The 22,396-nt window shown below is 47.5% G+C and overlaps 1 protein-coding gene across 1 annotated transcript in view; it reads left to right on the top strand.

Annotated features, from left to right (window-relative positions):
- The first annotated feature begins 2,130 nt into the window (after positions 1-2,130).
- dpf1 (double PHD fingers 1) overlaps positions 2,131-22,396 on the top strand; it is a 24,476-nt gene continuing 4,210 nt past the window's right edge. The window contains exons 1-8 of the mRNA XM_084674325.1: positions 2,131-2,273; positions 10,665-10,694; positions 11,255-11,415; positions 12,234-12,341; positions 12,451-12,578; positions 13,667-13,756; positions 14,448-14,526; positions 14,695-14,826. Coding sequence (XP_084530451.1) covers positions 2,161-2,273; positions 10,665-10,694; positions 11,255-11,415; positions 12,234-12,341; positions 12,451-12,578; positions 13,667-13,756; positions 14,448-14,526; positions 14,695-14,826 — 841 coding nt within the window. The 5' untranslated portion in view covers positions 2,131-2,160. The remainder of the gene's footprint in view (positions 2,274-10,664; positions 10,695-11,254; positions 11,416-12,233; positions 12,342-12,450; positions 12,579-13,666; positions 13,757-14,447; positions 14,527-14,694; positions 14,827-22,396) is intronic.

Genomic DNA, 22,396 nt, shown 5'->3' with positions numbered 1-22,396 from the left:
ATAATTGAATTCATGCAGAAGTTGGAAAGTACATCACTGAATGACTTGACCACTGTTGAGTGTTGCTTTTTGTTTTGCTAGTGCACTGTTTTTGGTGAACGCTTTAGTGAAAACCCAACATGAAAAAGTAAATTTCTTATGGATATTTCCACGTACATATTATTGTTTAATATGCAAATAAATTCCCTCCAAGCCCAAACTCCATCGCATAGACGCTATTTACTTTTCCGAGTGTTACTTGTATTGCTATATCTACCTCCTAAAGCTGACTGCTAATGTTCATTAAATATTTGTTAGCAGAGAGATCTATAAATATCACATGTCACACAGAGGTTTTGCAGTGGCGCCACGCCTCTGAACTGACGTGGCGGGAGAAATTCCATCACTGCTGTATCGTTACAACAGTTCCTTCTACTCTCCCGGCTGAGCACAGGAATAGGCCAATGTCTGAGATAATCAATGATCCCCTTTTCACCGCCTTCCCTACCCCACCCCCTAACCCCAATTTATAAATGATTAATCCTCTTGAGGGCAGAATCTCTAGTTTATATCAGATTATCTCAAGGACTTTCTGTCAACATAGTCCTCTTTTCAGACGATTACCCAATTTTCTAAGTTCAGCTCGCAGAGCCGCAGGGTTAGGGTGGTTAGGGTTTAGATTAATGCTAAGCGCCTCACTTAAAATCACTTAAAATATGGGAAATTCCATAAGGACAATCTTGACTTTGGATCGATCAATATTTTCAGTAATTAAGTCAGACTTGAGTGGTCTATTCTGATCCACACCCATTTAAACATTTACCCTGCACAATAAATGATTAAATCAATTGAAATATGAAAAAAGTCACACAATTCTTGTCTGAATTTAAACTCTTTACACCATCTCCAGTTTGATTGACTGTGTTTTCCCAAAATAAGCCAAGGAGGAAAGTCCAAGGAGGATTGCTGGGACTTAATTGGTTGAAAAGTAGTCAGCCACTACCACATTTTTTGTTTAACCTCAGCCCTAACCCATTCAACTGGCACTAAACTGTGTTGCTGAACAACTCTCAGAGGGCCTCCTTAGTCTACACAAGATGTTGAAAGGACAAAACGTTTCCTATTTTACTGGAATCTTAGCACCTTACCTGCCTTGCACTGTTGTCACATAGCAAGAAAGTTCTGGGTTCAATTGCCGCTTGGGGCACTTTAAGGTTCTCAAGTGAGATATCTCCTGAGAATATCTGTGTGAAGTTTGCATGTTCTCCCCGTGGTCACAATATTTTTTCCCACAACAACCCCAATAAAAACATGTAGACCAAATCATTCTCCTTCCCATGTCCCTGGCTAGTCATGAGGTAACTGTCACCCTGATGTGGCTGATCACTGCTCCTGGCTGGCCTCTGAGGATGGGCAACAGGATGGGAAAGTGCAGAGAACTACATACAGTGGACACTCCCTCAGGATGTTAGTCTTGTTGCTCCCTACAACAACACTGTGTGTGTCATGCTATTGGACAAATACATGTTTCTTCTTCAATATTAGCACACCTTGGATCTGCAGGCACTGCATGTGAGACTGAAAATGTAAATGGGGTAGAGTAATATATATGTATCTTTTTGTGTTTGTGCAGTGCTAATGTGCTTGTGTGTCTGTGTGAGATGTTTGGTGTGTGTTTTTGTGTGTGAATAGTTTGGGGTGGGGGTTGCAGGTGTGTGTATCGTATAAGGATCACCTGAGCTAAACGATACTGTACTAAGCCGATACTGTACTTAACCGTACTCCATCCGATATGTCTGTAGTGTACTGTCAAGTACTCATTCCTAGGCATGAGCATAGATAAGAGCAGTCTTGTCCAGCCTATACAATCTGCCTGTTTCTGCACACGCCTCGCCCACTTCACATTTTCATGGGCTGAGAAACAATGCTTTAGAAAGAGGGGCATCAAGAGAGTGACAGCCCAGTAACCCAACCTTGACATTACTGTGGACATTTTGGCTTTACCCATACAAGTCCGAGGCGGGACTGTTATACATTTAGATCGCGCTATACACTGGTAGTTGTAGTACAGTCAGACTGGGCATGTTGAAAATCGACATGGGCAAAAACTACATTTCCCCAAACCTGTCAGAGACGGTTGCAGCTCCTATTGGTTGGCTGCTTCAGCCGCAGCCCCAGAGAATGAATGGAATTGAAATTGCTGGTATATTACATGTACAATACCGGGAGCTGCAGTGTTACATTGTATCATACTATATCAAAATGGCCACAGCGGTACAGAACCCCTTGAAATCGTAAGTATATACAATTTATCTGAAACGTTTTTAACGAAACATCTCTGCATGCTGTCAGTCCATGTATAAGCAACCATATACATTTTATGCATCGTTTTTAGAAGTGTCTATACATCCGTGTGCGTTTGGCAAGCTATCTGGCAAGAGACGGTATAGCGGCACAAAGTTCTATTTGGAATCATTTAGTGTTCTGCATGGTCGGATTACTAGCCATCAATGCAGAGACATGATTGCAAACTGAAATATTTAACCCGAGGCGGAATTCGCATGTGTGAGATATGCTGGAATGTTGAACTACATTTTGGTGACCCGATGTCCCTTGTCAATAGACAGGATCACGGTCAACCGCCACCGCCACCGCCACCACGGATGCACGGGAAGGGGTTGCTCTATTTAACAGACATGCACCTGAATAGCTTTACATGGAGGAAGGTGTTTTTAGAGAGAGTTGTGCTTCATACCTGTGAGAGCAGGGTGCTTGAAACGGTAAACAGGTAGGCAAAACCGAACCGGCGCGGCCAATGTCGGACGATACATGATACCTATTTAACATCCTTTTTTGGTTCCCTGAGCCTCTGGGCCAAATGCCCTGGCATATAAACAGCCAGTAGCCTTTTCCACAAAACATGCGGGCATCCTAGGCTTAGACCATTGCCTATAATAATAATAATAATAATAATAATTTAAAAAAATATTCAAGTATATTGATATGGTCAACTTTTGTTAAGATATATTTTTGGCCGTCGTCTCCGTGCAGGGACAATTGAACAGACCGGGCAACATTCCATCAAGTTTCCGTCCAATTCCTTTGTGCAGATCAGATTTTGACACCAGACAATTTCAGCGCGCGGAATGCAAACGCTTGCCTGCACGGATGGGCTCGCAACCAAAAGGTGGCTGGCTGTAAGTCTGCTAGTTTGACTAAGGTGCCATATAGACCCCTTCTCCGTGAAAGGGGTCTGTAATGCAAGCGTTTACTTGAAAGCATTTAGGAATCTGACAAGGAAATAATTTGCAGACTCGCAACAAAGACACTCGGAGCGTTAGAGCGCGGCACCCTGGATGCGGCTGGGCTATACCTGCACGAGATGTGTGATGTAGGCTAGACCGCTGCAGTCAATGCTGTCATCCAGAGATCCAGACTGGCGACATTTCGTGCAACTCGTGAACGAATACGTGCCTATTTACGTGATGTTCACAGTCAGACCAGCATTGCCGAGCTTGTTCACACCGATCTCATGCCGCCGGCGGACTAGGATGCCCGCCACGAGACTGATGGTATTTCATCCTCGTTATTTTGCCAGACGGAGCTCAGGCATTATTTAGAAGTTGATCAACGGTTGATCACAAATGTTGAACGAAACAGGTCCTCAATGGAATTAAAATATAGTTTGTGTTGGGGTTGCTATGCGGAGTGGTAATGATTAACCATGTCCTGATACTGTCTCAGTCTAACCGGTGTGTGAAAGGTTCAAACGTGAGTATGACCCAGAGGTGGAGAGAGATGACATCGTGACGCCCATTTCCTCATTGCAGTATTGACTAGTTCAATACACTAGTCAAATTGTCTGTTGCTTTAACATACAAAGTTCCTAATAAAGCTACTTTATAATGAAATAATAGCCAGACAGAAGTTAATCCAAGGGCCTACTGCTAACAGTATGCTAAGCAATGATCACCAGAAAGTCACCAGTTATTGAGGAGAACATTGGAGTGTGGAAGGGATGCTGGGAAGAGAGTGAAGCCAATGTCAGGGTGGGCTGTGTCAGAGAGGGGCTCGTCATTCATTTGTATCTGTCTGACTGCAAATCCACTGAGAGGCTGCAGCAATCTGGACATTCCCTGCACACAAACCTCATACAACCCTCCAACAAAATATACACACAATCTACTACACAACCCCCCCAAAACCCCCACACAACCCCCACACAACATCCAGTTTCTGGATTAGTCCTTGTTTAATCTCTCACTATTTCCCTGCCTCACCCCATCTCTCCACTCCTCTTTCGCGGTCTATCCTTTCTCCAGTTATCTTTCTCCTCCAGTTATCTCTCTCTCTCTCTCTCTCTCTCTCTCTCTCTCTCTCTCTCTCTCTCTCTCTCTCTCTCTCTCTCTCTCTCTCTTCTCTCTCCAGTAATCTCTCTCTCTCTCTCTCTCTCTCTCTCTCTCTCTCTCTCTCTCTCTCTCTCTCTCTCTCTCTCTCTCTCTCTCTTTCTCTCCAGTAATCTCTCTCTCTCTTTCTCCTCCAGTTATCGCTCTCGCTTTCTCTCTCACTCTCTCTCCCTGTCCTCCTTTCACCCCAGATCTTGATGCTCTCAGTATCAGTACTTCTGACTTACATCCTCATCCTTCTTTCTGTATCCATCCATTTCTCATCTCCATTCCACCTATTCATTTTTTTCTCTCCATCCTCATCAAACATACATCAGCCTTTGTCAGTCTTTGTCCTCATGGTCATATCTTTCTATCCTCTTTACTCTTCTTTCCTCCTACACTGTCTCCCTGTCCCTATATTCTGTTTCTCGATTGGAGGAAGATTATGACAGACTGTATGTTACTATGCTGCTGTAGTCTACTGTGCGTCAGGATGCTACTACTGTAGTCTACTGTGTCTGTATACTACTCCTGTGGTCTACTGTGTTAGTATACTACTGTAGTATACTACTAATGTAGTCTACTGTACTAGACGGCTGCTGTAGTCTACTGTGTTTTAGTATACTACTGTAGTCTATTATGTGTCAGTATTCTACTTCTGTAGTCTATTGTGTGTAAGTAAACTACTCCTGTGGTGTACTGTGTTAGTATACTAGATGGCTGCTGTAGTCTACTGTGTAAGTATACTACGACTACTACTGTAGTTTACTGTGTGTCAGTATGCTTCTGCTGTAATGTGTGTTAGTATACTATACTACTGTGTGTTAGAATACTATACCGCTGCTGTAGTCTGCAGTGGGACTGATTCTGCTGTGCTTGACTGATCTGGAGGAAATGAATTCCATCTAATAATTCAACGCTCCGCTCTCCTCCACTCAGCACTGTTCAAACAGGCCTGCATGACCACTGCCGAGTGCAATGAAGCCTGAGCATACACACTCTGGACTCTCTCTCTCTCTCTCTCTCTCTCTCTCTCTCTCTCTCTCTCTCTCTCTCTCTCTCTCTCTCTCCTTTTGCTCGTGTTTATCTCTCTTTCTGATCTCTCTGTCCCGTGTCTCTGATTTCTCTCTCTCTCACCCTCTGATCTCTTTCTCCCTTTTCTCACCCCCCCCCCCTGCTTTCTCACGCTCTTGTCATCTTTCTCTCACACTCTCTTCCCCAAATTATATTTTCTGTTTGTACAACATCATGCTCAATTTTGTTCAATGTGAGGCCAAGTCTTTTCTGGGTTATCATTCCTTTATTCCAGATTTTCTCCAGATTCTCTCTCTTTGTCTTGATGGCAAGATGAGAGAGGGATGGAAAGAGAGAGGGGGGGAGAAAGAGAGAGACACAGATAAGTATTTTTAGCTCTATGACCTATTTCTCCAGTTCTACCTAACTGTCAGTCATGTTATAATCCTGAGGGAACCTATGGGATATACATTCAGCCAGTTGATGGGACTTGTAGTTCAGTTCACGATAAGAATTGTAGTTCAACTCAGGACGAGAATCCATAATGCTTGGAAGGAATCGCCAGAATGTAGAGAAATGGTGTAGAGTTTTGGAGCTCCCTGTGCATGGTTGGTGGTTTGAAGCCCTGTCTGTAATAAGTGCCTTTCCTAATTTAGCATAGGTGGTTTGAGGAAATATGTTCCCATGAGTGGTGTTGTCTCATAAGCGTAACAGCCTGACAGGGCTCATACTTACACTTCAGTTCAGCAAGTTAATGCTGTCTTGTTGGAGACCCTGTTTCAGGTGGACTTAGTACACCCGAAGGGGCCTTAGCATATCACTTCCTGTTCCTCAACTGCCACTTCCGGTGTGGAGAGTTCTCCAGCTTTTGTCCTGGCTGGCTGGCTGATTTACTGCCTATAGCTGGCTGGCTGGTTGGCTTAGTGGCTGACTTCCTGCCTGGCTGACTTGATGGGGGTCTGGGGGCCATGATTACATAATCCTGGTATGTTTGGTAAATGTTATGATTAGTTGGTGGAGAAAGAGAAGAACATTAAAGAAGAGGAGGAGAAAGGAGAGAAGGAAGACGTGTAGGGCCCCATAAATCCAGTGTGTGAAGGGACAGCATGAGACAAGCCATTACTCTTTCCTTCCCTCCTTTTCTTCCCCACCAACTCTTTTCCTCTATTCTCTCACTCCTTCCCTACTTTGTTCAAGAAAACACTCACACTGTTCTTCGTCTGTTTGTCCTTTACTATACCCTATTTCTATTCATTCTTCCCCTCACTTGAATCGATCCCTCCTTCTCACCCCTCCTTCCCCTTCTCCTGATTCATCCTCTTCTCCTCCTCCCTGTCTCCTGTATGGGCTGTGCTGTCTCCTGTCTGCCCAGGCTAGGTGGTCCTGCTCACTTCAGAACTACAGCGTGGATCAGTGATAGAGGGCTTTAGGGCGAGACCAGGGTTAGGACTACAAACACACACACACACACACACCCACACACACACATCACACTCATAGTAAATGTTCAGTAAAGATCCCGGTGTGTAATAACAGCAGGGTGCAGAGGTAATAAATCTGATGTGGAGGAACAGAGCTCAGCAGCACGAGCTCCCCCTGACGTGGAGCCTCAATGCACAGTATCTGCACACGCACACATCCTGGAGTCACGCCAAGAAACCCTCTGACAAACACTTCAGCACACACCTATACACACAGCACATACAGTAGCCTACACACATGCAGACTCATACACACACAAACACACCGACACATGCTCTAGATTCACGCAAAGAAAGCCACTGATAGACACCACAGCGCAGAGATGAACACAAAGATACACATTCAAATCCACAGTCAGACACACACACACACACACACACACTAACACACACTGCAGGAGCAGTGATCAGTGTCTGCCGGGTGTCTGTCTGTTGAGGCTGGTGTTAGCGTAGCGTCAGTGGCATCGTCGTCACGGTGACAGCAGCCTGATGTTCTCCAGCTGCTAGACTGGCAGATGCCGGCTGCCACACACACACACACACACACGCTCTGCCGCCCACTCACTTGTGTCTGTCGCTCCGTCCTTTATGGTACACTCACACACACAAGTCAAGTGTGTGTGTAGGCTGTGTATGTCTGAATACAGTTATTGATCATCCAACCTTAAGTGTGCTCATTAACAAGCTTGGGACTTTGCACAGTCTTAAATATGCACCACGGATCACTCCTCTCCTCTCAGTTCCTCTCCACTCCTCCAGCAATCTTTAGAGAGCAGAAGGAAGGCAGTCCCATATATAGAAGGAGAGAGGAAAAAGCAGATAAATCATTTCTCTGGGTACTGAGAAAGAGAAAGAGAGGGGGGAGTGGGGTGAAAAGACATGGAGGGAGGGAGAGATGGAGGGAGGAGGAGGAGGTAAGGGTTATATTGCATTGTGTAATCTGCTTTGCAGTAGGAGGGGGGATGGGTGGGGGAGCGGAGGAGAGGGGAGCAGTGGGGGAGGTATAGTGATTGGTTGCTCTCAAAGCTGACTGGACCAGACCAGGCCAAACCAGACCAGGCCAAACCAGACCAAGGAAGTATGGCGTTGTATCTGGGATGTGATCCAAAGATGTGAGGTATAATATCTTTGATGTGATCCTAAAATGTGGCACGTAATTTCTAGGATGTGAACACAACAGAGGCCGGAGTCCACGGATAGAGCAGACCAGGCTGTTATCAGTCTGAGCCACAGTAAGAGAGCTATGATTGTCCAGATGGCAAGCACACACACACGCACACACACGTACACACTCACGCACACACTGTCACAAGGTGTTCAACATGCTGTGGACCCCACAGAGGGCTTCACACCTGTCTACACACCTGTCGATCGTCCTGTCCAGTCTATTGGTACAACCAAACGTTCAAACACACATGCACACACACACACCACGTGGAGGACCTGTGTGTATGCCAGCTTAGCATGTAGACCCCAGTTGTGTGAAATGATCTGGAAAAAAATCCTGTTAATCAGGAAATTATAAATCTTGAAAGTCACATATTTCCCCTATTAGAAAGACATACTCGTTATTGGTGCCTAGTTCACGTCCTAATATTACTCTGTGTGATCAGTCACTGCCCCCCTGTGTCCTCCAGAGGGAGCCCTCTGTTTCTTGATCGTAGAAGGCTCTGATAATTGCAACTAATTGGGGAACGTCCAATAATGGTTTCAGTTGTGGGCAGTGTAGTTTAAATGAGAATGTAGCATTATGCTGGGTTAAGAATTGACCTCCTCTGGACTACACTTCCCAATCTTGTTATAAACCACTCTAGACACTTGCACACACACACATGCATCCACATGGACACATACACACACTGAGAAAGTGGGTTACAAAGGGGAGTCTGAAGTGGGGGTGGTGGTCCCTTAGAGAGATAGAGAGCTATACACTATGCCTGCTTCTCGGTCGTGTGTGTTTGTGTGTGTCTTTTAGTGTGTGTCTGAGGATATGCGTGTGTCTGGGGCTGTTTTTTGTGTGTGTGTATGTGTGTCTGCGGCTGGGGCTAGTTGTGAGTAAGTGTGTGTGTTAGCGTGTCAGTGTGTGTTTGAGGCCATGCCAGCAGCTATATGCACCAGTGTGTGTTCTGCAGCGTGAGGGCCACATTGGGTGGTCGTGTAGGCATTGTGATTGAGATATAGCTCTAAGGTAGTTCAAAAAGCTCCGGATGCCCTAGACACGTACTCCTCCTGTGTGTGTGTGTCCGTGAGTGTGTGTGGGTGTGTGCGCGAATGTGTGCTTTCTTGTCTGTCTCTATCTACACCCTAGTATGTCTGTACATTTACATTATAATACATTACATCTCCTCTGGTAAGAGAGTGTGTGTGGTTTACATATATCCTGCTATGTTGCCTTGTTGATCATACCAGACCAGACCAGACTGTGTCTGTGTGTGTCTGTGTGTTTCTGTGTCTCTCTCTCTCTCTCTCTCTCTCTCTCTCTCTCTCTCTCTCTCTCTCTCTCTCTCTCTCTCTCTCTCTCTCTCTCTCTCTCTCTCTCTCTCTGTTTCTCTCTGTCCTTTGCCTGTCTATTTATGCTTCCCAACAAGCCAGCCAGCCAGGCATCCTCTTCAAACCAAAACACTTTCTTTCTCTCTCTCTCTTTAAGGCCACGCAGGCGTGCCAGCTTCATGTAATGAGATTGCAGACAGAAGTACCAAATTGAAAGCAGCCATTTTCTACAGCTGTCAACTTATTATTGAGGGGCAGACTTATTCTGATAGCTTCTACAGCAGAGGGGGAGGGAGTGGGGGAGGGTTGAGACTGTGGGGGCGGGATTGAAATTGGGGAGAGAGGAAGGGTATGGAGGGGAAGGCGTGACGCGCGGGGGGGGGGATTTGGTTGGGCGACCCTACAGGGTAGGGGCAGAGTGGGGAGGGAGAGAGGAAGTGATAGAAAGAAGGAGGGAAAAGGAAAGAGGGAAAGAGGGAGGACCTCAAGGGCTATTTGATTTACATTTGGAATGTTTTCTCCTGCTCTTATCCTCTCACCCCTCCTCTTCTCACCCCTCCTCTTCTCACCCCTCCTCTTCTCACCCCTCCTCTTCTCACCCCTCCTCTCATCTCACTTCTCTCATCTCACCCCTGCTCTCACCCCTGGTCTCCTCCTCACCTCCCTGTTTTCCTCCCCCTTCTCTCCCCTTTTTGTCCTCCTCTCCTCCCAGCCCACCTACTCCTCTTCTCACCCCTTCACATTTTAAAAGATAGATCTATATGGCCTTGTATTGTACATACACAATATACTGTATAAGTGTGTGTGTCTGTCTGCGTGGATAATCAACTAAGTATGGACCCCTATTGGATAATCAACTAATAATGATTCTTATTCTGGATAATGAGCTAATGAAGTAATCACCAATCACAGTGTAAGTACTAGTCAAATACCAAATGGTTGTTTATGAGTGCTGTGTTGTTACCAAGGTTTTGTCCTTGGAGCAAGATGAATATAGAGGGTGCAATATTCTTTTAGTATGTAGTATAGCAGGTGCTTACAGTATAGACTCAGTTACGGGTAGCATAGCCAATAAAGCATGTTTGCTTGCATACTGGAAAATACAACCAGATGTAAAATGTCATCCTGTCCTTTTTGGCATTCCGTGATATAGACTCTGTATAGTATATACGTTTTGGTCTAACATACTATATAGGTGGGCAGTGTGCTGTATAAGATGCAGAGATAATATTTCTTTTGCGCTCTCTCCTCTCTGTCTCCTCCCTCCTCATATTCTCTCTCTCCTCCTCCCTTTCTCTTTCTATGACTACAGGCAGTCTGGAGGAACAGTCATCAAGAACAGGTAAGGGTCAAACAGTGTTTGTGTGAATATGCGTGAGCGTGAGTGAGTGTGTGTGTGTCTGTGTGTGTCAGTGTGTCTGTGTGTGTGTGAGTGTGTGTGTGTCTGTGAGTGTGTCTCTGTGTGTGTGTGAGTGTCTGTGTGTGTGTCTGTGAGTGTGTGTGAGTGTGTGTGAGTTTGTGAGTGTGTGTGAGTGTGTGTGAGTGTGTGTGAGTGTGTGTGAGTGTGAGTGTGTCTCTGTGTGCGTGTAAGTGTCTGTGTGTGTGTCTGTGTGTGAGTGTGTGTGTGAGTGTGTGTGAGTGTGTGTGAGTGTGTGAGTGTGTGTGAGTGTGTGAGTGTGTGTGTGTGTGAGTGTGTGTGTGTGTCTGTGAGTTCCCTTCTCAGACTCCCCTCAGGGCTCCTTCCTTCTTGCCACTTCTACCTCACTGTTGCACCTTGATACATGCTTGGGCCCAACGTGCACCTGTTGGTCTTATTTACACCCCTGTTTACCCCTGCTACCACTGACCTCCCCCCTCCCTCCCCCCTCCCTCCCCCCTCCCTCCCCCCCCCCTCCCTCCCAGCCTGGGTGAGGAGTTCTACAGAGAGGCCATAGAACACTGCCGCAGCTACAACGCCAGGCTGTGTGCTGAGCGCTCCATGCGCCTGCCCTTCCTTGACTCCCAGACCGGCGTGGCCCAAAGCAACTGCTACATCTGGATGGAGAAGAACCACAGGGGACCAGGTCTGGAGGGTGTGTGTGTGTGTGTGTGTGTGTTTGGGTGGGAGTCTGTATAGTATTTTGTTCTCACTGTAACTCAGGTCTGTCTACTGTGAGAGACTTCCCTTTGTTATACTTTCCCCCCTCTATTTCTCTTTTCTCTTATTTCTCTCTCTCTGCCTCATTCCTGTGTCTTTTATTTTCTCCCCATTCTGTCTCTCCCTTGTGCTTTTTCTCTCTCTTTCCCTTGCTCTCTCTCTCTCTCTCTCTCTCTCTCTCTCTCTCCTCTCTCTCTCTCTCTCTCTCTCTCTCTGTGTCTGTTTCTCTCTGTGTGTTTTTGGCAGCCTCTCAGAAACCCCTGCCTGCAGCAATGATACACTTCCTCTGGTACTTCACTGTCTCCTCTCTACCCCTCAGAGAGGCTGTTCGTGTGTGTGTGTATTTGTGTATGTTACTATGTGTGTGTGTACAATAAGTCTGTGTTTGGGTAGTTGAGTTTGTGTGTGTACAGTCTGATAGTGGGTCAGAACAGTCAAAATAAATAAAGTTAAAACTGCCTAGAATCCTGTCTGGTTTAAGTATTTCTTCCGGCTGGAATACTTTCTATTGTTGTTCATAAACTGTGGTTAAACCTCTGTGTGTTTGTCTTGTTGTACGTGTATTTATCGGTGCGTGCATGTCTGTGTGGTGTGTGTGGTGTGTGTGGTGTGTGTGGTGTGTGTGGTGTGTGTGGTGTGTGTGGTGTGCGTGGTGTGCGTGGTGTGCGTGGTGTGCGTGGTGTGCGTGGTGTGTGTGGTGTGTGTGGTGTGTGTGGTGTGTGTGTATATCTGTGTGTTTCTCAGGGATGGCTCCTGGTCAGCTGTACACGTACCCTGCTCGCTGCTGGCGCAAGAAGAGGAGACTCAACATACTGGAGGACCCGCGACTCGGACCAATAGAGTTCAAGATCGGTGAGAGACACAAGTGATGTATGGGGAATAAGGAGGAACATGTAAGACTCTTTGTTAATGGTGTGTCTGCCTGTGTGTGTGTTTGGTGTGTTTGTGTGTGTGTGTCCAGATTACGAGGCGTCCCTGAAGAAGGAAGGGGGGATCCCAGATGGTCCAGTGTTGGAGTCTCTCCTCAGTGGAGAGACACTCGATAAGAAGGTCGAGACCAAGGAGGAGGAGCCTATGAGCGAGTGTCAGGTGAGTGTCTCCCTTCCACACACCTGTCTGCCCTGCCCTGCTCTGCCCTCCTCTGCCCTCCTCTGCTCTCCCTCCCTCCCTCCCTCCCTCCCTCCCTCCCTCCCTCCCTCCCTCCCTCCCTCCCTCCCTCCCTCCCTCCCTCCCTCCCTCCCTCCCTCCCTCCCTCCCTCCCTCCCTCCCTCCCTCCCTCCCTCCCTCCCTCCCTCCCTCCCTCCCTCCCTCCCTCCCTCCCTCCCTCCCTCCCTGTGGAGCCTGTATCAGTGTCTAATGTTGGCACAAACACACGGGCCCCTGCAGTGAGAACAGGCTCCACTCTGTTCCAGCCACCTTCCACAAAGAATGTGTGTGTGTGTGTATACGTGTGGTGCATGTGTATGTGCAGTATGTGCGTGTGTATGTGTGGTGTGAGTGTGTTTTTTTTATGTTTGAGCAGGTGCCATTGCCTTGAGGTTGTGTGTATTACTTACTGTGTACTTGTGTGAAACATTCTGTCTGCCGTCTGCCTGCGTTCCTCTTCTGGATGAGTTGCTGCCCCCCACCCCCACCTGCTACAGTCCAGGCAGCATTCCCTCTGGTAGACAATTAGCCAATTAGCACTCCAGCTAATAGCGCGCACAGCAGGCCTGTGGTTCCTCTGGGAGTAGGCCTCTGATCCTGGGCCTCGCCTGGCTCCCTCTCCCAGCAGGAAGCTCACTGAGCTGAGCTCTGCGTCCTCCCCTGCTACAGCTCTTCTCCATATGGCATAGCCACTTGTTGTCATCTGCTCTGTCTATGAAGCAGGCCGTTATGAAGCAGTGTGTGTGAGTGTGAGTGTGTGTGTGCAGCTGGCATGCAGAGTCAGAGGAGACCTTTCTGGAGGAAGTATTTAACCCTGTAGCCACTCACTATCCTTTTCCTAGCAACGCTTCGTAACCCTGGTCATGGGTGGACCAGCTCCACTGGGGTGCATCTCAACAAGCTGCTGTCACCTCCTGCTGGTATCTCTACAGACTACACAGGGTTTCTGCTGTTTGTGTTTGGGTGAGCTGGTCTCCCTTCTATAGCGTGGTGTGTTCTGACTGGTCTCTCTGGTCTCCCGACTCTCACAGAAGCTTCTGGTAGGAGACTTCCCCCATGAGCTGGAGGTGGAGGAGATGGAGGAGGACGTTCCCAAACGCAAGAACCGCACCAAAGGAAGGGTACGCTTTAGAACCCACTGAGAACATCAGTAGCTGGAGGAGAGGAAAGCCGAGTGTCAGAAGTACAGTCAGACCTTATCTTGACAAGCCGTACAGTGACTGAACCCTGTTGAAAACAGAGCCACACAGAATACATGCATACCCTCATTGAGACACACACACACAGATAATACACACCAAGTGTGTGGGAGTTACACGCACGCACTTACAGATTAAACCCACAATACGCAACACATGTAGAAACACAGTTGTAGGGATCTTTAACAGCTTTTAATAAGCTAAGAGAGGTTTCATGTAGGCGTATGGTGTTAGTTAGCTTGTGTGTGTCTTTGTGTGTGTCTCTGTGTGTGGTGTGTGTGTGTGTGCTAGGTTCGTTAATTGGGGCAGAAGCCTCCTGCTTGGTGTCATCAGCCTCCTCCTGAAGGAGATGAATGTTCCGGAGGGGAGGAGGGCTGTTCCAGGAACACATGACTGTAGGGCACAGAGAGAACGAGAGAGAGAAAGAGAGAGATAGAGGAGAAGGAGAAAGAGAGAGGGAGAAAGTAAGGGTGAGAAGGTGAAAAGCTATGCTTATGCTGAGAGTACGCTCATGATAGAGACTGCAAAAGTGTGTGTGTAAATCATTTTTACCAGTGTGTATGTGTGTGTGTCTGTGTGTGTGTGTGTGTGTGTGTGTGTGTGTGTGCAGCAGGCCTGTGGAGTAGGGGGCATGAGGAAGAGAAATGAGCCCTCCTCTCTTGAAGACAGAGACAAACCCTATGTCTGTGACAGTGAGTACATCGCTCTTTCTCTCTCTCTCATTCCCCAATATCTGTCTCCTCTCTCGCATTCCTTCTTATCTCTCTCATTTCTTTCTCAGTCCTCTATTTGTCTTTTTCTCTCTCTCTCTTACCAACTACTGTGTCTGTGCGTGTGCGTGTGTGTGTGTGTGTGTCCAGTTTGTGGGAAGCGCTATAAGAACCGTCCAGGCCTCAGCTACCACTACACTCACACCCACCTGGCAGACGAGGAGGGGGACGAGGACTCTGAACGCCACACCCTGCCCTTCCAACGCAAGAACAACCACAAGCGTGAGGCTCCCACTACACATGCTCATGCTGTCTCTCTCTCTCTTTCTTTCTCTCTCTCTCTCTCTCTCTCTCTCTCTCTCTCTCTCTCTCTCTCTCTCTCTCTCTCTCTGTCTCTCTCTCTCTCTCTCTCTCTCTCTCTCTCTCTGTCTCTCTGTCTCTCTGTCCCTCTCTGTCCCTCTCTCTCTCTCTCTCTGTCTCTCTGTCCCTCTCTGTCCCTCTCTGTCCCTCTCTGTCTCTCTCTCTCTCTCTCTCTCTCTCTCTCTCTCTCTCTCTCTCTCTCTCTCTCTCTCTCTCTCTCTCTCTCTTATTAACAAGCTTCTCATGTGCTCCTCAGTTTCGGGCCTATTATTCACTGTGTGTGTATACGTGTGTATACGTGTTAGGTGAAGTGTTACATTGAGGGGTGGGGGTTAGGAGTTAGGGATGGGTTTAGGATTAGGGTTCAGATTCCGGTTCAGGTTAGGAATTGGGGTCCAAAAACTGGATTTGGGGGATTTTGAATGGGACTGAATTGTGAGTTCCCACAAGAACAGAACAAAAAAAGTGTGTGTGTGTACGTCAATATGTCTGTCTGTTAAACTGCAGCAGTTCCTAACAGGGTAGGGAGGAGAAAGAAAAGGCGGTTTAATGTCTGCACAAGCACACACATTTAACACACTAGCATATACACACACACACACATACACACATATGCAAACACACACATACACACACACATACACACTACAAGCAACAAAATGCAATCTTCTCTGCAGAAATGAAAAAGGAAAGCAGACATCCTTTTTGGTTTTCCCGAGTTAGAGTGTTTGCATATGTGTATGTGGGTTAGAGATGGGGGGGGGTATTCTTTATGGCTTTCTCAATCTGCTAAGTGTCACGCCCCCCCACCCCCCTCCCCCATATATAGCCCCATATGTAATGATATTAATATGTCTCCCATAATGAAACCGGTATCATGAATAATTCATGCTACATTCTGCCCCCAAAACCAAGTCTAGACGACCAGGACTTCTTTTCTCTCTCCATCTCTCCATCTCTCTCATACACAAGCCTAGTACTCGGACCAGAACACAGGTGTGAAACCTGCAGTCATCCTCCTCTTCCACCCTCTCCCTCTTCCACCCTCTCCCTCTGACCACCTCTCCCTCTTCCACCCTCTCCCTCTGACCACCTCTCCCTCTGACCACCTCTTCCTCTGACCACCTCTCCCTCTGACCACCTCTCCCTCTTCCACCCTCTCCCTCTGACCACCTCTCCCTCTGACCACCTCTCCCTCTGACCACCTCTTCCTCTTCCTCCTCTCCCTCTGACCACCTCTCCCTCTGACCACCTCTCCCTCTGACCACCTCTCCCTCTGACCACCTCTCCCTCTGACCACCTCTTCCTCTTCCTCCTCTCCCTCTGACCACCTCTCCCTCTGACCACCTCTCCCTCTGACCACCTCTCCCTCTGACCACCTCTCCCTCTGACCACCTCTCCCTCTGACCACCTCTCCCTCTGACCACCTCTCCCTCTGACCACCTCTCCCTCTTCCACCCTCTCCCTCTGACCACCTCTCCCTCTGACCACCTCTCCCTCTTCCACCCTCTCCCTCTGACCACCTCTCCCTCTGACCACCTCTCCCTCTGACCACCTCTCCCTCTGACCACCTCTCCCTCTTCCACCCTCTCCCTCTGACCACCTCTCCCTCTGACCACCTCTCCCTCTTCCACCTCTCCCTCTGACCACCTCTTCCTCTGACCACCTCTCCTTTCTCGCCCTCTCCATGTCTACTTCTTAAGACCACCTCTCCTCTCTCTCTTTTCCATCAGTTTGATAAATGACAGATTATTTCACTAGGAGATGAGTTTCTCTTTTCACCCTTCCATTCTCTGTCTTTCTCTTCCTCTCTTTCCCTCCATCTCTCTCTCGTTTCTTGTTGACTCCCGCCCCCCTCTAGCTTTCTCTCTCTCCTTCGCTTCACTCTTTAAATCTCTCATTCTTCCCCAATTCATTTTCTCATTCCTTATCATCAGTTAATCCAGATATTTCTCTCTCCTCTCTCCTAGACTCTTGATCTCCATGTCTTTCTGCCTTTTTCTCCTCCTCTCTTGTTTTGTCTTATGATTTATCCATAATTCTTTTTTTCTCATATATATATTTTTTATTTATATATTTCCCCCTTTAAGATTTCATTTTATTTCCTTGGCTGGAGAGGAGCCCATGGTTGAAATGAACCATGGCATTAAAATTCATGACTGCGCTTGACTTTTTCTATGTAGTGGGAGGCATGGGGGAGGAGGAGGAGAGGGAGGAGGGGGGAATGTTTTTGGGCATTGATGTGCTGGGAGAGGGGGGAAGAGGGTGGTAGGAGAGAACGAGAAGGGGGTGTTTGCTTTGGAGGCTGGGCCTGTGGTGAGCACCTGAAAATTGGTTTTGTGGAGCAGAGAGAGGGGGGCCAGGGGGGTGAAGAGGAGGAGGGGGAGGGGAGCTGTACTCGTTAAGTCCTTCCCAAACCTGAACTGAGATTCAGGAGGTCCTTTATCTGGACGGACAGACCGAGCTGGAAAGGAGAGGGGGCGGGGGGGTGCCTATGCTGGCATGTGTGTGTGTGTGTGTGCAGCCATGTCAATGTGTGTGTGTTTGTGTGTGTGCGATGTAATTGAGCCCTTTGAAGGTCACCGTCCCTTTGTTGTCGTGTTTTTCCATTCTTGCAGAGTTCCACAAAATGGCTCCTCTCCTGCACACCGAGCGAGCATGAATGATTGTGATCAACACACTAAGAGACAATTCACACCTAAAATGGCCTCTCTCTCTCTCTCTCTCTCTCTCTCTCTCTCTCTCTCTCTCTCTCTCTCTCTCTATCTGTCTCTTCTGTTTGCCCTGACAGTGGAGTGGAAGAACTGTGTGGAGTGATTGGGGCGTTCAGGTGGAGTTACTGTAGCTCATCAGGTGTGGGTGTGTATGTGTGTGTGGGTGTGTACGTGTGTGTGAGTGTGTATGTGTGTGTGGATGTGTGATCTAGCGAAGGCGTTTTAACAGACACAATATCAACTGTAGGATCACGTGATCATAGTGCTGCTATTCACTTATCAGCTCACTGAAGCTCAACTCCAAGAGTCCTCTCCTCCTCTTCCCTTTCCCATTTCTGGCTCTATTCTTCTCCTCTCAGCCTCCTCTTCTCCTCCTCTTCTCCTCCTCTCTTTCTCCTCTCTTTCTCCTGTCTTTCTAAACTTTCCCTGTGCTGGTACCTGTGCCTGTGCCTGTGCAAGTACCGGCAGACTAGCCTCCTGCCAATGTTGCTGCACGGAAACAAAGCAGGAAGAGAACCGGCTGTTGCCTAGCAATCCGGTTGCTATAGTGACCGGCAAGGCTCCCTCCTAAAGAGTATGTTGTTATGTACATAATATAGGGAGGAGGGGGGGGTGGAGGAGGAGGGGAGTGGAAGGGGAGGGTGGAGAAGGGGAGATAGGAAGAGAAGGAGGGGCAGAGGAGGGAAGGAGAGGGGATTGTGTAGGAAGGGAGGGAGAGAAGACAGGGGAGGGGGAGAGAGAGGAGAGGGATAGAGGGAAGAATGAAGGAGGAATCTGGGAAGAGAAAAGAAATAGAGGAAGGAATGAAAGTTTGGTGCGATTGAAAAGGTGCGGTGGGGGAGCAGCTTATTCAAGAGAGGAGAGACAGCAAGGAGAGAGAACACTAGAGAGATGCAGAAAAGGAGGGGGTATGGGTTATACTGAGAGAGAGTCATACAGGAAGCAGGAACAGACAGAGAGAGAGAACAATATTGATGATTTATGCTACTTATACCCAAGACAGACAGAGGGAAAGAAAGAGAAAGAGAGAGAGAATGAGAGGCAAGGGCAATATGGGATTCTGCTTAATTTGGTATTCTGTGTTAGGAAAGGCTGGCTGGCAGAAAAATGAAACCTCACAGTGATTTGGCCTTCTTAGGATGTCTGCTCCACCCCTCCATCCCTTTAGCGCTCCATCTCTCCATCCTCAAACAGTCTATCCCTCCTTCCTGCCCTCCATCCCTCCATCTCTTCATCCTGCCACACCTCCCTCCCTCCACCCCTCCATCCCTCCACACCCCATCAGAGCAGACAGGACCAGATGATCAGACCAAAGGGTGTAACCACTAGCACATGCACACATCACACACACACATTGAAGTTGTATGAAATACATGTAACACACACACACACACATATACACGCACAAACGTTTTGTATGAAACTCTCCTGCTTGCCAAAGACATATTGCCACTTTATCTGCCTTAATTAGACATCTCATGTTGGCACAAGGTTTGTGTGTGTGTGAGATGTAACTTGATTGGTGTGTGTTTGATTTGTTTATATGCAGTGTGTTTCGGCAATGTGTGTGTGTGCATACCGCAGAGATGCACTCTGTGTGTGTGTGAGTGCAGGTCAGTGTGATTTCACTGCAGCCATAGATCAAGTTTTATTATGCACCAAAATCTCTGCCGTCCTCTCGCCATGCAATGTCATCCTGTCTGCTTCCCACAATGCAGTGGGCCTTACGCAACCTGCTGACTGGACAGGGAGAGATGCGAGCATGTTATTGCTTTGCTTCTTGTGAGTTTGTGTGTGTGTATTTACGGTAAGAGAGCGTTTGTGTGCTCGTTTGTGTATGTCTCTGTGTGTCTGTGTGGAAGGGAGAGAGAGCAATAGGGAGAGGAGGGGGGGTGCAGGTATTTGTGTGACAATAGACGGATTGCTGAGAAATATTTCCAATTTCCTCCTGGAGGAAAAAAATACCTGAATGGATAAAAGACAAAGGGAGAAAAATACAGAGAAAGAAACCAAGGGATGAGAGTTCAAAAGAGGCTCAATGGAGTGCCAAGAAAACAGGCGAATATAAAAATGAAAGATTTGAATGACATAGAAGATGGCCGAAGAAGAGTGGAGAGCAGAAAATAATTGAAGAGAGACTGAGAGAGAGAGACTGAGAGAGAGAGAGAGAGAGAGAGAGAGAGAGAGACTGAGAGAGAGAGAGAGAGAGAGAGAGAGAGAGAGAGAGAGAGAGAGAGAGAGAGAGAGAGAGAGAGAGAGAGAGGGTAGAAATAAAGAGAAAAAGAGAGACAATGTGGAGAGAAACAAAAGAGTGAGAAAGAGGGAGAGAGTGAGAAACTAAATAGAAAAAGAAAGACAATGGAGAGACAGAGACAGACAGAGAGACAAAATAGAGACAGAAGGAGAGAGAGACAATAAAGAAATAGAGAGAGAGGGAGACAAAGAGATAATCGAAAAACCGAGAGGGAGAGATGGAGAGATGGAGAACGACAGAGTCGAAGAGAGAAAGACAATAAAGAGAGACAGGAACAGAGAGAGAGAGAGAGAGAGAGAGAGAGAGAGAGAGAGAGAGAGAGAGAGAGAGAGAGTTTTGCAAGATATCCAAGCTTATCTGTGATTGACAGCTTTTGTCTTTCTTTCGCCGAGTCTATATACAACTAGAACACTATTTATTTTCTCTGCTTCCTTCTTGGTGTGGTGTGTGTGTGTTACTGAGAGTATAATAGCTCAGTGGTACTGTAGTTGTGTGTGTGTTTTTAAGAGATGTGAGATGGGTGTGTGTATATGGCACAGTAAGGGAGAAGATCCTGTATGTGTGTCAGAGTGATGTCTATGTGATGTATGTGCGGTGTGAGTTTGTGTGTGGTTGTATGAAGGTTGGGGGAGAGGAGGATTGGGGGCAGAGGGACTCTCATTCGTCACGTTAGAGAAGAGGGGCTGGAACAATCCTGCAAAAGTTATTATGCACAGATAGCCTTGCTATAAATCTTATATTCTTCCTGTTCATTATCTGTGGGTGTGAGTGTATATCATCTGTGTGTGTTTTAAGCGTGTGTGTGTGCATGTGTGTGTCTTACTGTGTGTGTGTGTGTATGTGTGTTGCTCCTGAGACGCTCCCCTCATTAAGCAGCAAGGCGACAGTAGTGCGGAGTGTGTGTTTTCACACTCTGCTGCTCCAACACAACAGCAGCCTCTTCTTCACTTCCCTCTCTCCCCTTTGTTCTGCACTTCCTCCCTCCTCTTCCTCTTCCTCCTCACCTTCATCCTACTCCCACATTTTCACTTCCCTTTCTCTCTACCCTTCATCCCTCCTCTTCCTCCTCGCCCTCTTCAGCTCCTCCTTCTGTTTTGACCCCCCCACCCCTCTCCCTTTCCGTGCTCCTCCTCTTCCTCCTCTTCTCTCTGCTCTGCTCCCCCTCCTCTGCCCTGGCCGCCTGTGTGTCCTCCTGCTGCAGTGTGTATCGCACAGGCAGGGAGCTCTCCGTGCAATACGAGGGACAGACAGGAGGCGACGAGTGTGTCGTTTTGGGTTGAGGTTTGGGTTAGGGACTTCCGAGGTCTGAGTTAAGGAGGAAAGGAAGGTTGGTTGAGGTTTGGGTTAGGGACTTCCGAGGTCTGAGTTAAGGAGGGGAGGAAGGTTGGTTGAGGTTTGGGTTAAAGAGGTGAGGAGAATACGGGTGAGGAGAGAGAGGGCTGAGAAATGTGGAAGGTAAGGAGAGGGCGTCAGCTCCCAGTGGGGTTGAACCATTTTAGGAGAAGCATACGGCTGAGCATGAGAGAAGTCAATGAAAAGAATGCGAGAGAGAGAAAGAGACAGAGAAAACACAAGCCATGTGAAAAGGACAAAGAAAAGCCAGCAACAGGTACACTGTGGGTAATTCCATGAAAAGTTCTAATTCAATAAGATTGTGGTTGGCTTAGTAACCACCCAGGGAGGAGTAGATTTTGGAGACAGAGAGAGGAGAGGAGGATGGTAGGGTGAGAAGAGGAGGAGGGAAAATAGCGAGAGTAGGAGGAAGGGAGTGGAGGACGGAAGGAGGGGAAAAGAGAGAGGTAAGAGAAGGGGTACAACAGAAAGAGACCAAGAAGGGAAATAGATTTGTTTTTGAGAGACGACGAGAAAAGAAACCGAAAAGGATCGAGGTGAGAGAAAGGAATAAAAAGAGAAGAAGAACAATATGGGAGAAAGAGAAGAAATAGCAGAAAAGAAAGGTGGGGGGGGAGTTATAAATACATACAGTTCTATATATTTACATATATATATATATTAGAGAGAGAGAGTAGGGGGAGAGAGAAAGGGTGTGGGAATGAAGGGGAGAGAAAGAGAGACAAGTGAAGGAGGGAGGAGGGGTGTTTGCAGCCTTCTGTGCGTATTCCCACTGGGCTCTCACACACACTTGGAGGCTGTGAAGTGTGCTGTTCTGCTCTGCCTGTTACTGACTGCTCTGGCTGCCTACTCACCATAATTGGAGACTTGGTGGAGGGAAGGTGAGCTAGAGCTGGATAGAGGGAAAAAGAGGAGTGAAAAAGGAGTGAAGGGAGAGGGAAAGAGAGGGAGTGGAAGACGTTGAGACTTCTTTCTTGCTCTTTCTTTCTCTCTCTCTCTTTCTTTGTGCCCATCTGCCAGCATGTCTGTTTGTTGGTTTTAATCATCTGTCAATATTTCTGTTTCTCTTTCTGGATCTCACTCAACCCATGTCTCTCTCTCTCTCTTCCTCCCACTCCCTTCTCACCTATTCTCTTCTCCTCACCCTTCAATTTGTTCCTGCATCCCCCAT

This window comes from Hypomesus nipponensis, chromosome 15 (genome assembly GCF_054491055.1).
Source record: "Hypomesus nipponensis isolate SF chromosome 15, ASM5449105v1, whole genome shotgun sequence".
Taxonomy (NCBI): Eukaryota; Metazoa; Chordata; class Actinopteri; order Osmeriformes; family Osmeridae; genus Hypomesus; species Hypomesus nipponensis.
Note: the sequence above shows the minus strand (reverse complement) of the source record. Positions and strands in the feature narration are given on the sequence as shown.